Raw genomic sequence first — 13,538 nt, forward strand, 5'->3', positions numbered from 1 at the left:
GAAACAAACTAAGCTAGGAATTTTGCCCAGACTTTTTTTAAGTTTTGCTCATCATTGAAAGCTTCCTCAGAAAGCTGGAGCAGAGCCCAAATGCTGTGGGTTCCTGAAACAGGACAGCATGTGTTTAGTCCAGTGGAAAAAAGCTCAAAAGACAGAGCTACCACTAAGAAAAGCTGCATGTAACACAGCCTGTCTGGATTCCAAGGCTCCCAAAGCAGCATTAATTCCTCCAGATATGGCTGTGTGGAAAGCCAGGTCAGGCTGGGTCACCAAAGTGGCAATCAAGTTATAAAATAAAAAACAACATGTGCAAAAGGCTGTTTATCAGGCTTGTTCCAGACAGAGCCAGTGGTGTGAGAAGGATAATGCTCCCAACAGACAGACAGACAGCTTTCCTCAGGAAGGACAGCCAGCAGCATTCCCACTGGGAGCCACAGCCTGAGCACATGATAAAATATCCAAATATCCCTGACAAGTTCTAGCACCAACTTTCCATTCCTACACTTGCTCAGAGCAGCAGCACTAATTAAAATCTGACACACAGAGACTGCCAGGGACTCCACAAAAGAAGAGAAGCTGCTGCAGTGCAGAGACCACTCGTCATCCCTCTGCCTGAGGAAGAGCCTGGCATTACTCACCCAGAGCTCCTGCCCTGGAGCAGAGCTGAGGCAGCTCCAGCTCTCCCCCAGCCAGCCCACAAAAACCTGCCTTCAGCTCTGAACTTCCAGAGCTGCTCCTCTGAAAGATGTCAACTGCATTAGGTTCATTTATGAGCTCATTGTGAAGCTTAATGACACATAAATACATCAACAGTGTGGGTTTTTGCACTGGCAGGCATTCAGAGGGAGCACTCAGCCATTCTGCAAAGGAGAGGTTAATGCAAACCATTTTCCACATCTGCTGGAGAATGATCAGGCTTAAATTGCACTCAGCAACAGTGTTTTGTTCAAGAACTGGTTAGAAAATCTGCCTGGGACAGCCTCAGCAGAACAAGCCTGTGATGGTGCTCACAGGGGTCTCATGTTGAAGGAAGAGACAAGGATTTTGACTCCGTATTTCAGGAGGCTTGATTTATTATTTTATAATATATATTACATTAAAACTATACTAAAAGAATAGAAGAAAGGGTTTCATCTCAGAAGGCTAGCTAAGGTAAGAATAGAAAGAAATGAATAACAAAGATTTGTGGCTTGGACAGAGAGTCTGAGCCAGCTGACTGTGATTGGCCATTAATTAGAAACAACCACATGAAACCAATCACAGATGCACCTGTTGCATTCCACAGCAGCAGATAATCAATGTTTACATTTTGTTCTTGAGGCCTCACAGCTTCTCAGGAGGAAAAACTCCTAAGGAAAGGATTTTCATGAAAAGATGTCTGTGACACAAGCCCTGCCCTGAAGCAGTTAAATGAGTAAAGTGATCCCAAAAAGCCTTTCCAGGATTCCCATTTTTAAGGGCAGCAGCTTGTCCTGAGGTGAGGTAGCCACCACACCTGCAGTAAAGGCAGAGGAAAGTCAAACAGTGCACCTGCAGCTTTGGAGAAAATGGCAGCAGGAAAACCCATTATGTTTGCTTGATGTATATATCCAATATATTAAATTCCTCATATCAACCTAATCCTGTGATGCCCAAATTAACAACCACCCCTAGTTTGGCACTTGTTGGCCCATAACCAGAACTTTGCCTCTGCACTCAAATCCCATTGCTTTGCTTTCTGCTCCTTGAAAGAGCAGCAATTTGGGTCATTTTGTGAATCACAAAAACGTGTAATACCCCAGTTTTGTCTTTTGTCACCATGTGACCTACTTTGGAAGTTTCTCCCTGGATGATTAAGAAGAGAAACAGGGACAGAGCTACCAGAAAAGCACCAGTTCTCCTGCATGCAGTTAAAAAAGCTGTGTAAAAATAACCACCCACCACCTCCAATCCACTGCAGCAGCTCAACACCAACCTTTTTTATTGGTCGTGAAGTATTTGGAGTCCGTCATGGTTCCAGCTCCTTAAAACACCTGAGAATATGAGGAATAAAAAAAGAACAAATCAGCTCCAAATGCAGTTTGGTGGCAACAGCCAGTTTGTGAGGCAGGAACTCGAGCAAAGATGGTTGGTGAGTGAAGGAGGAAGCAAAAACTTCACATCCACAGGCACGAGTTCCCCAATCTTCATCCTGCACCTGCTGGTTTTACTTGGCAAAGCAGGGATTTAAATGGCTTGCTAAAAACACAACAGTGCTGCTCAGCCCAGCTTCCTAAATTCTCAGTCTCAGCAGGCAAAAGGTATTTTTTGAACTCCTTGTAAGCAGCAGATGCTGGTGTGCTGTGCAGCTGCCTTTCCTGGGTACACAGATTCATTTTCCAAGGAAAAGCACATCCAGTGTCTCGCCTGGCAGGGAGAAGTGCATGTTTCAGACAAAGGAAACTGTCATCTCATCTCCCCCTAACGATATCTGCCTGTGCTGCATCTCATGGAAGGCACAATTAACCCCACTTGCAGCACCCACCCCCAGGCCTTTCATTCCTTTCCCTCCTTTTGTTCCCTGCAGATGCAAAACAATGTTTTTTTCTGAAAAGAGAAACCATTACTTTTCAGTTTTTTCAAGCTTGAAACTGAAATATTTCTCTGCCAAGATCTGACATCCCACCTCTGAGACACACACACAGAGCTCATTATTTCTGTGCTGCTCTGCTTTTTTGGTTCTTTTTTTGGGTTTTTTTTTGTGGACAGGATGGAAAAATGCTGTTGGAGCAGCAAATGCTCAGCAGAGCCACAAGAGTGGTCTCACCAGTACCACAGAACTAAATGAATGCCTTGGAATGCATGGATTGCCCAAACATATGTGGATATCTGTCATTTTATTCTTACAATTGCTAGCTCTGTGACAAATGGAAACAATTTTCAAAACAAGCAGAGAAGTGGGCACTTTTACTGCTTTTGATGAAAGGCTGTATCAATGCTAGGAACTATGACCCTAAAACCATCTCAAAAAGAAAAGGGAGGAAAGAAATTATAAAATCCTATCTTTTTGGCCCCAGTTCCCCTCTTCTTACACATCCTTCCATGACCTTAAAGGCTGCCAGCAAAGCAGTAAATCATGTTCCCTAAATGCTGCCTGTCTTGCCTCTAAGCCCTGCAGGTCTTGCTGGCTCAGCAGCAAAAGGACCAGCACAGCTCTGAACTCCAGGGCTGCCCAGCACTGCAATCAAACTGCTCTTCCTTAACCCTTTCCTCCCTCATCCCTTCACCAACCCCCAACGCCATCACCTTTCCACATTCCCACATCCACCTGGACCAGCTGAACACCCCAGCAGTTGAATTCCCAGCAGTTGAATTCCCAGCAGTGCCCCAATTTCCACCTTTTTTTCATGGGATAATCCTGTCCAGCTGCCAAACATCTGGATGAGGATCAACCTGTTGCTTTTCCCAGTTTCCTTGTGCTGCTGCCTGCTCTGTTTCCACCTCATCCAATTAGGCTGAATGACTGGGTTTGCTTTGATTTCTCTCCCTTTCTGCTCCTGCCAAGCCTGGGGACAGCTCTGGAAACACATTCCTCGTGCAGAGGAGGTTTTAACCTCCTTCCAAAACAGAGAAAGCCACAATGAGTGCAATTTTCCCAACAAAAAAAAAAAATCTCACAGCCCCTCCCTGAAAGCAGAGGCTGCTGTGGAGCTTGTTTTGTAATTAAAATCAGAGTCTGTGTTCAGCTGCAACATTATTGCTGACAGAGTCCTTCGGGTTTGAGCTCAGCTTAAAAGGAAGACTTAAATAAAATGTTTTTCTCTGCCAGAGAATTTGGCACAGGGCCATGCACAAAGCACTGGACGTGGCCTCGATGTTCTTTGTTTGCATTATGTGGGGATTTGTCAGCCAGGGTCACATCTCAGCTGAGCTACTCTAATACAGCTTTAACTGGGGCCACAGCAGCAGATTAGGGAGAAATTGGAAGGGGGGAGGAAAAAAACCCAACCCAAACACCACAAACATCAGCCCAGCTGAATAAAGCTACACACAGAGAGGAAGGAACCCTGCTGGATTTCAGAGATGGTCATTAAACCCCAAGGGCAGCACATTATGTTGTTTTTCTCCTTTCAGATATTGTTGTTTTTCTCCTTTCATTTACTTGGAAACGTGAAAAATCCTAGAAACACTCAGGCAGGGCCAAGCACAGCTCATGGCTCCTCTGATGGAGGTAAATGAGAGCTGCCTTAGGTGAATAACCAACCTGCCCTACTCCATGTGCAGCACAGGAAAAAGCTGCTTTTCTCACCAGCACACAGATTGCTGCTTCATGTGTGTCAGAGCTTGCTTTGCACACTGTTCAGAGACAGCCTGCCAGCAGCACTGGGCATTATCTCATCACCAACAACCCCAGTGTGCTTCACAGCAAATGGAAGCAGATATTTCAAACACTGCACAAAATGCCAGCTCCTTGTAAATCTCAAACCAAGGAGAGCCAGGGGAAATTAGAACATCATGAGCAGCCTTGTATTTTCACAAGAAAAATCTGCTTTAGACTGCTCCCTCCTCACTAGAGATGGAAACAGGTAAGAGGTGCTCAGAGCTGACAGCAAAAGGCTCCTCCTGATCCAACCCCAGCAAGTGAGGAGAGATGAGAGGGAGGAATGGCTCCAGAAAGCTCCAGCAATGCTCAGTGCTACCAACAGTGGCTTGGCATTTCACTGCAGACTGAACCAAAGCAAGAAAAGCCTCCTCAGCCCAAACCCACACAGAAAACCTGACCCTGTGTCTGAGCAACACCTGCCTGACCCCACACACGACTCCCGTCAGCCTGAGCTGCTCCCCAGCACTGATCCCACACAGGATGGGGGCAGGTTTAAGGGCCTTGGGATTAAGGCAAGCTCCTGCACACTGAAACCATCAATCCCTAAATCTCTCCAGTGATCCCTGGTTTAGCTCCAGTGGAAGTGGTGCCACCCATTTTTCCTGGAAAGCCTCTCAAGGAGCTGTGTGACAGCCCAAGCGTGGCCCAGGGCCACTGGAGAGCCAGGGAGACAAACAGAACAATGGAACGTGGATGGCAGAGGGAGAGCTGGGCCTGCAGCCCTGAACTTGTGCTGGCACGAGGATTTTGTTCCCATCCTGGGGACCCATCACCCCCATTCCATGGAAGCCCCATCCCAGCCCCTCCCACAGCTCCAGCAGGACTCCCAGCACCCACCCACCCTCCACTGGCATCCCAGTACCCCCCTCAAGCCCCCTGCCCACCAGCCCTTCCTCCTCAGCACCATTGCCCAGATCTCTCCCAGTATCCCCCAGTCACAGCAGCATTCCCCACAAATCCCAGTTCCCCTCCCCAGCACTCCCAGTCCCTCTCAGCACCCAGCCCTAATCCCTGCCTGCCCCCACCAGTATCCCAGCACCTTGCTATGCTCATTCCCATCCCACCAGGCCCATCCCAGTCCAATCCCTCACTCCAGACCAGTGCATCCTTCCAGGACCCACTGACCCCACTGCTCTCACCCCTCCATCTCCTCCACAACCATCTGCCCAGTCCTTCCAGTGGCCTCTTCCAGTACATCACCAGAGCCACTGCCAGTGCCTCACCAGTGATTCTCCCACCCCATCCCAGTTCCCACCTCCCAGTAACCCCTCCCAATGCCCCTTCCCACCTTATCCCAGGCGTCCCTCTCAGTGCCCTCTCCCAATGGCACCTCCCACCCTATCCCAGTTCCCTTTTCCAGTACCCCTCACCTCTCCCAGAGCCCCCTCCCAATGCTCCTTCCCACCTTATCTCAGTTCCCCCTCCCAATTCCCCCTCGGTGCCCCCTCCCACCCTATCCCAGTTGCCTTTTCCAGTGCCCCTCACGTCTCCCAGTGCCCCTTCCCACCCACACCAGTCCCCCCACCCCTCCTCTCCCCTCCCAGCCCCTCCCATCATCCCCCAGCCCCTCCCTGAGCAGTTTCTCTCCCCTCCCTATCCCAGTTCTTCACACCTCCTCCTGCCATCCCCTCCCAGCGCCCTCCCCGCCCTACGGCGGCACCCCAGCACTGCCCTCACCTCTCCCAGCACCCCCTCAGCCCCTCCCAATTCCCCACCCGCCCTGCCGCAGTGCCCCGCCGCTGACCCTCACCGCTCCCGTGTCCCTCCCGCGCCCTCAGCCCCGGCCCCACTCACGGACCGGACTCACCGCTGCGGGGGCGGCGGCGGAACCGGAAGCGGCGGGGCCGGGCGGACTTGGATCAGCGAGATCGAACCCTCCACGCCCAGAGCGGCCGCGCCCCGCTACCATAGAGCGGCAGCAGCGGGCGGAGCGCCGGCGGGCCGCGCTTCCGGGGGGCGGGGCGGGGCAGAGGCGCCCCCTAGCGGCGGGGCGGTGTGGCGGTGTCATGGCGGAGGTGGGCGCTCACCTCACGGCCGCCCCGGCCGGGGAGGAGCGGCCGTCCGTGTTCGAGGCGGTGGCCCAGGACAGCCTGATGGCCGCCGTGAAACCCGCCCTGCAGCACCTGGTCAAGGTGAGGGTGAGGGTGAAGGGAGAGTAGGGGGGCCGGTGTGTAACTCCGGGACACTCGCAGGCAGCGGGACAGTTGTGAGCCACCTGGGCTGTTTGAGAATTAGAGGCGTCGTTTATGGCTGCTGTGATTTATAATTTAGCATTTTACTCCTTCCCTGTGAGGGTGAGGAGGCCCTGGCGCAGAGAAGCTGTGGCTGCCCCATCCCTGAGTGTTCAAATCCAAATTGGACGGGGCTTGGAGCACAGGGATAGTAAAAAGTGTCTAGCTGCAACCACATAATTTTTAATGCTCCTTCCAACCCAAATCACTCTGATTCCTCCTTTTTCCTTTTGCAACAGGTGCTTGCCGAGTCCAATCCTGCCCGGTACGGTTTCCTCTGGCGGTGGTTTGATGAGATTTACGTCCTTCTGGATTTGCTGCTGCAGCAGCACTACCTGGCCAGGTGCAGCGCCTCCTTCTCGGAGAACTTCTACAGCATGAAGAGGATCCCCATGGGAAGCGGCAGACAGCGACCTCTGGCCACAGCTGGCCTGCCAAAGAGGCACCACTGGAAATCTCTGCTCCTGCTGGTTCTTGTTCCTTACCTGAAAGGAAAGCTGGAGAAACTGGTGTCCAGCCTGAGGGAGGAGGATGAGTACTCCATCCACCCTCCCTCATCGTCCTGGAAACGCTTCTACAGAGCTTTTCTAGCTGCTTACCCCTATGTAAACATGACCTGGGAGGGCTGGTTTCTTATCCAGCAGCTGTGCTACATCCTGGGCAAGGCTGAGCATCATTCCCCCATGCTGAAGCTGGCTGGTGTCCGCCTGGTCAGGCTGACTGCAGAGGATATCCAGGCCCTGGAGAAGAAATGGGCTGAAAGCACCTCAAGTCAAACACACAGGTATGGCAGAACCTGGCTCAGGTGTTGCCCTCCAGGGTGTTCCATGGGTGTGTAAATTTAGGGGTGATGCTGCAAGGTAAAAGTGCCTTGTTCTCCAAAAATTCAAATTGAAAGTTCACAAAATGTGCTCCAAAATGGTGTATTGAGAGCGAAAATAAGGAAACCAGTAGCAGGGATTAGCTTGAAACTATTTTCTGGTAATAAAATTTCAGACTTTGGGGGTGTTTTTGGGCATGCAAACCTTTATTCTGTTCAGTCTTCCCCTGCACTTTTCCAGCAAAGGAGGGGCAGCAGTTGCAGCAACGTTGCTGAAAAGATTGAAAGTTATTTCTTTGATTTTCCTAAGCAGCAGCTGGTCATGGCCACACTGAATACCTTGTGAAATGGTGACCTGGAGTGAAACACTCTGTGCTCCAGGATCCTTTAATCCAAATTCTTCTGATTTAGACTACTGAAAAAAACAGGATTTGGATCTTCCTTAAAATAAAAAAAGAACCTGAAAGATCCTAATAAGTGCAAACATGGGACACAGCAACCAACTAATTTAGGATTAAGGAATTGTATGAAGCTGTCACTCCCCAGATGCTTTTCCCCATGGTTTCTAGATGGATAAACATGAAGTAGTAAGCATCTTGGATCTTCCTTAAGATAAAAAAAGAACCTGAAAGATCCTAATAAGTGCAAACATGGGACACAGCAACCAACTAATTTAGGATTAAGGAATTGTATGAAGCTGTCACTCCCCAGGTGCTTTTCCCCATGGTTTCTAGATGGATAAACGTGCAGTAGTAACCATCTTGGATCTTCCTTAAAATAAAAATCTGAAACATCCTAATAAGTGCAAATATGGGACACAGTGACCAGCGAATTTAGCATGAAGGAGCTGTATGAAGCTCTCACTCCCCAAATGGTTTTCCCCATGGTTTCTAGATGGATAAACATGCACTAGTAACCACCTTAGATCTTCCTTAAAATAAAAAAAGAATCTGAAACATCCTAATAAATGCAAACATGGGACCAACTTAGCATGAAGGAGCTGTATGAAGCAGTCACTCCCCAGGTGCTTTTCCCCACAGTTTCTAGATGGATAAATGTGCAGTAGTAACCATCTTAAAATTAAAAAAAAATCTGAAACGTTCTAATAAGTCCAAACATGGGACACAGTGACCAGCTAATTTAGGATTAAGGAGCTGTATGAAGCTGTCACTCCCCAGGTGCTCTTCCCCATGGTTTCTAGATGGATGAATGTGCAGTAGTAACCATCTCTCCCTGCTTCTCTCTGCTGCAGCTTTACCTCACGAGTGCAGTCAGCCCTGAGGAGAGCTCTGGGCGCCGTCGCCGTCTCGCTGTCCACCGGCCTGTCCGTCAGCGTCTTCTTCCTGCAGTTCCTGGACTGGTGGTACTCCTCAGAAAACCAGGAGACCATCAAGTCCCTGACAGCCCTCCCCACGCCCCCGCCCCCTGTGCACCTGGATCACGAGCCCAGCTCAGCTGTGCTGCCCAGCCTGAAGTCCGTGTGCCCCCTGTGCCGCAAGGTGCGCGTCAACGCCACGGCCCTGGCCACGTCCGGCTTCGTGTTCTGCTACCGCTGTGCCCACGGCTTTGTGAAGGCTCACCAGCGCTGCCCAGTCACGGGCTATGCCACAGAGCTGCAGCACCTGGTCAAACTCTACTCCCCTGAGAGCTGAAGGGCTGCCAGGAGCCTCCAGCAGCTCTGTGGGCATCCCATGGAAGGCTTCAGACGGCTCCTGGGTGAGCTCTGCAGCGCTCGCTGGTTCATCAGCTTTGCTGCCTTTGCACGTTCTGGCAATGCTCTGCCCTTTGTTGATGAGCTGTTCAAACATCCTGGCAGCTGCAGAGGTATCACACAGCCCCAGCCTGTCAGCCAGCACAGAAATGCCTTAAAGGACCAGCTGAAAGGGGGGAAACATTATTTGGGTAGGAGGAATGCAGATGTGAGCATCAAAGACCAGCAGTGGTGCTGCTGGAGGGCATGAGCCAGCAAATTAAAGAGGTAGGGAAATTCTCCAGGCAGGTTTTTCTTCCCAGGCCCTTGTGCTGCCCAGGGTGAGCTGTGGCTTTGCCAGAGGTGGAGACAGGCTTAAACCTCTGCTCTTCAGCCTCCTGCATTTTCAGGCTCTTCACCTTGGAACTGAGAACATCACCCTCCTAATTCCCATCAACGGTTCTAAATTAAGACTTTTGACTCTTTAAGGGAACAAGATGGACAAGAGGAATGTGACATTTTCTGCACAAGAGAGAAAATGACAAACCAGATTAAAACAAACTCCTAATTGATGAGAATGGTTTATTGTTAAATAAGTCTTTGCATTAATTATTATCTGCTTTTATAAAGCAAAATTCTTTCTTGATTGAGAACCTAATTTAATTCTTTTCTGGTTATTGGAAAAACAGTTTGCTCCTCTGGGGCCTCTATTTACATAAGAGAGACAAGACTAAAGCTGCTTTCATCTTTCCATGTGATGGTGGTGGATGTAAGATTAGCATTTTGTAGGCTGAGAATCTTTAATGTCTGAGCATTACATTGCAATTATTCCAGTCCCAGCCATGTAGCACATTCATATCAGAACAAAACATCCTTGCACTGAACAGAGGAGGGAAGAAAAGCTGTGTGACATGGCTGGCTCTTGCTTGACACCTGATTTTTCAGATGGAAGGCTGTTTTCCTGACTCTAGGGAGCAGCAGTGCTCCAGATATCACGGTGACAGTGCTTAGAGCAACAAGAGCAAAGTTTCTGCACAAAGTCCAGACCCCACTCTGGTCTTGGCAGATTAAGAGATATCTCCTAACATTTAATCCACTGAACCAGGCATCTCATTTTCCCTCCACTTTAGCTCTGCTTCAGAAGATAAAAATCTCCAATATCCTCCTTCACCTGTAAGCAAGAGAGTAAGGTTATTGAATAATGTGGGAAAATGCAGTAATTTGAACCTTCCCCAAACCCCTAATAAATGAGATTTGTTCCTGGTGCTTTATTATCTCTGTACACCTCCCTGACCCTTCTACCTGTGCCCCTGTGGAATAATAATCATAAAAACTGTCTCATTTCTCTCTTCTCCAGTAAAATGGAGTCCATGAAGATACTCCTCTTCCTTTAGAGGGCAATTAGAACACACAGTTCTTACTGGAAGACAAATCACATCAAGGTGTGAGATTTTCTGAGGTTCCAAATCACTTTTTAATTTTTGTGAATGTCCTGGTGACTCCAGTGCAACAGCTTATTTAAATAAGCATTTTACTGATGATTGCTTTTCAGGATAGGTTTATTTCCCTTTTATCCTTCCTGTACTTTCCAAGTGATTTATCTGCTGCTCAGGGAAAGGCTGGGCAGGGGTGGGACACTCACCCCCAGCTCTGCAGGGCTCCTGGGGAGGTTCATCCTCTCTCTAATGCAGGATTCACTAACACACAACAGTTATTTCATCCCACACTGCTCCAGGGCCTCTCCCTCTCCCCAAAATGCCCACCAGATGCCCACCTGCCAGGCCCACTCCTGCACAACCCCCTGTCCCTGCCAAACTTGGGTTTGGCCACCTCCAGGACCTGCACAGAACCACCCACATCAAATCCTCCCAGTTCTAAGCAGCTGTAATTTCTCCTTTACACAATAAACTGTCCTTTACACAATAAAGCTTAGCTGAGTAACAAGCATCAAACCCACCACAGTGACAGGCTCAGCAGTTACCTGGCAGATTTTGTGTGTTCCTGGAGATGGCTGCAGGATGCCAACTTGGATTTAACTCATTTGAAACTTCCTGTCCTTAGCAGCCAATTAATACTCATTTGTCAGGTTTCTTGCTCTAAAATTAAGCTACAAAACCAATTGGGGTTATAGAAAAATTCCCATTTATCTGCTTTTTAACTGTGTTCTTAAAACCAAGATTGGCTAAGGATTGACAAGAGAAGTTTTTTCAGGGAGCACCAACTTTATTAAAGCCACCTTTGGACTTACTAAATTGTGATTTCTACAGAGTAATGTACCACATACACCCTCAGGATGCTTTGGTGTTGCTCAATACAATTTCATCAACATTAACAGCAGCACTGGAGTTGTTCAGTATCTACTGCCAGGACTTGACTTTGCAAGTCTTTTAAATATTCTTTAGTAAACCTAAGGCACATTCACAGCTCATCAAGGCAGTGTTCAAAAGTTAGAGCATGAAGCAACTGAGTTTTTGCTATTTCCTTAACAGAAACAAAGTAGCTTCTCCTGTTAAGGGAAAACCACTAAAACATATTCCTAGGTGTATATTCCCCATGGATGCTTCTTTCTTCACAGGAAGAGAGAAATCAATAGGAAGATGTCATCAGCACCTGGAAAAGAACAACAAAAAAAAAATTGAATTAGAGAAGAGCATCATCTCTTTTCTTAGGTCCTTCCCTCAATGCCAAAGGGGTTGTGCTTCATGGAGAGTATTCCAAAAATACTCCTGGCTCCCTGCTGGCAAGCACTACATGAGAATGCAGCTGAATGAACTGCTAATGAACTTCTACAGGGCAGACAGCTCAGAGTCTGCACTGCACTAACACAGGAGACACAGTGGCAGAGGATCTGGAGTTTGTGATCCATGGCACACACAGGAGATAAACCCACATCCTCCCCTCCCTGCAAGCTCAGCAACGAGGATTTGGGTTATTTTTCAAATCAAGGCTTTTTCTGCTGTTAAACTGCTAAAAAACTCTTAGTATTTTTTTTAGGGTGCACCAAAGTTTCAAGAACACAAAGCTGTTCCTTGCAGACGAGCTTAGCCTAAGGTAGCTCAGAGAGAAGATTAGGTGATCATGCCCTGGTCAGAGCGGAGACACGGAGTCTCGGCAATACCAGTTCAGACTATACTTCGCTCATCATTGCTGCTGGGCAAATCTGTTTGCCTCCAACGAGGAGCTGGCTGGAGGTTTCCTCCTCCCTAGGAGGATGAAGCACATGAAGCAGGGGAACACAGGGATGGAGGTCATATTCCTTCTACAGCCGAGCAGAAGATGGGGAAGGCAGGTCACAAACTGGCATTCCTAGGTCAGCAGAGCAGTATCAGGCAAACACAAGAGGAAAAAAGTGCCATACCTTTAAATGCCGCTGCAGTCAGTGTCTCCAAGGCTCCAGAGGCCTGTTTGGATCCCTCCCTTCCCTCATGCCACAAGTTTACACTCTCTTCCCATCTCCTTCGCTGTACTCTCCCCACCAGGTCCCTGCAGCTCTTCAATCCCCAGTTCCTCTGCCCGTGCCCATCCTATATCCCCCCGAGCTCCCCGATACCCTTCCGCATCTCAGTAAACCCCACATGCCCTACACCTCGGCCGGCTTCGGGCTCCTCAACCAGCCCCCAGAGCCGCTTCCGCGTTCCTTCACCCTCCGTGTCCCCATCCCGGCACACTCCGAGCCCTCAGCTGCTCCACCGCGGTCCCGCATCCCCCTGTACCCCGTATCCCATATCCCAGATCCCGCGTCCCCTGTCCCCCTCACGCCGCTCCGCTCCCACAGGCCCAGCCACACCGGGGCGGAGCCGCCCCCTTCGCCCCGCCCATCCGCTGGTAACAACCAATCACAACGCGCGGCTCTGCCGGTGGGAGCCAATAGGATTGCGCGTTAGAGGAGCTGGGGGCGGTGCCATCGTTTCCCGCCCTGAGGAAGCCTGAGGGGGGCTGAGGGAGCGGGTGGTCCCTCTTAGTGTGAAACGGGTTTTCCGTCCGTGTTTAGCTAAAAGAAATGCCAATAAATGGCTTTTACAGAAGTTATTTCCTCACTCAGCTTCAGCAACAGTCAATTAGTAGAACGCAGTTGCTCCAAAGAGAGGCTTTAGCAGGAGAAGGGAAACTTTGCCGTTCAATACCAATGGCATTTTGTCTTGGTGTCAGAGATGCTGGTTAGGTAAACCTATATAGAGGCAATGGAAAGTACTTCCGAAAGCCAGATTCAAAAGCCTTAAAAATGGATATCCAAAATGCAAGGCTGCAGAAAACAAACCATATTTCCCACCACAGAATGTGGCTTCTTTGGTTTGGAAGAACAGCCTGATATCCCACAGCTATTATTATAAAGCACCAGTGATTAAACTGAACCTGATTACATTCATTAAATACATCTGGAATCACTCCCCAAATAAATATACTTTAGCTTATCAAACCCATTAGCTTAAAATTTTCAATCTTTTCCAAATTCAG

General features: G+C 49.0%; 2 protein-coding genes and 1 non-coding gene across 7 annotated transcripts in view; 1 reads left to right on the forward strand and 2 right to left on the reverse strand.

Moving 5' to 3' along the window:
* Positions 1 to 6,249, reverse strand: part of AP2B1 (adaptor related protein complex 2 subunit beta 1) — a 79,827-nt gene extending 73,578 nt beyond the window's left edge. For 2 of the 5 annotated variants that reach the window (XM_064729542.1, XM_064729538.1), the window contains exons 1-2: positions 6,150 to 6,249; positions 1,955 to 2,012 (exon numbers count right to left, since the gene is read on the reverse strand). In XM_064729542.1, coding sequence (XP_064585612.1) covers positions 1,955 to 1,991 — 37 coding nt within the window. In that variant the 5' untranslated portion in view covers positions 1,992 to 2,012; positions 6,150 to 6,249. Of the gene's footprint in view, positions 1 to 1,954; positions 2,013 to 6,086; positions 6,117 to 6,140 lie in introns of those variants that run through there. The other 3 variants (XM_064729539.1, XM_064729540.1, XM_064729541.1) reach the window with 3 other exon arrangements.
* Positions 6,236 to 10,354, forward strand: PEX12 (peroxisomal biogenesis factor 12). The gene is made up of 3 exons (XM_064729543.1): positions 6,236 to 6,474; positions 6,813 to 7,357; positions 8,646 to 10,354. The coding sequence occupies exons 1-3, from the start codon at positions 6,349 to 6,351 to the stop codon at positions 9,043 to 9,045; spliced, it is 1,071 nt and encodes a 356-aa protein (XP_064585613.1). The 5' UTR covers positions 6,236 to 6,348; the 3' UTR covers positions 9,046 to 10,354.
* A 1,781-nt stretch (positions 10,355 to 12,135) lies between these two features.
* On the reverse strand, positions 12,136 to 12,232 carry LOC135456018 (Z30 small nucleolar RNA). The gene has a single exon (XR_010442449.1). It is a non-coding gene; the product is annotated as a Z30 small nucleolar RNA (small nucleolar RNA).
* Between the last annotated feature and the right edge of the window lie 1,306 nt (positions 12,233 to 13,538).

Source organism: Zonotrichia leucophrys, chromosome 19, assembly GCF_028769735.1.
Source record: "Zonotrichia leucophrys gambelii isolate GWCS_2022_RI chromosome 19, RI_Zleu_2.0, whole genome shotgun sequence".
NCBI classification, from domain to species: Eukaryota; Metazoa; Chordata; class Aves; order Passeriformes; family Passerellidae; genus Zonotrichia; species Zonotrichia leucophrys.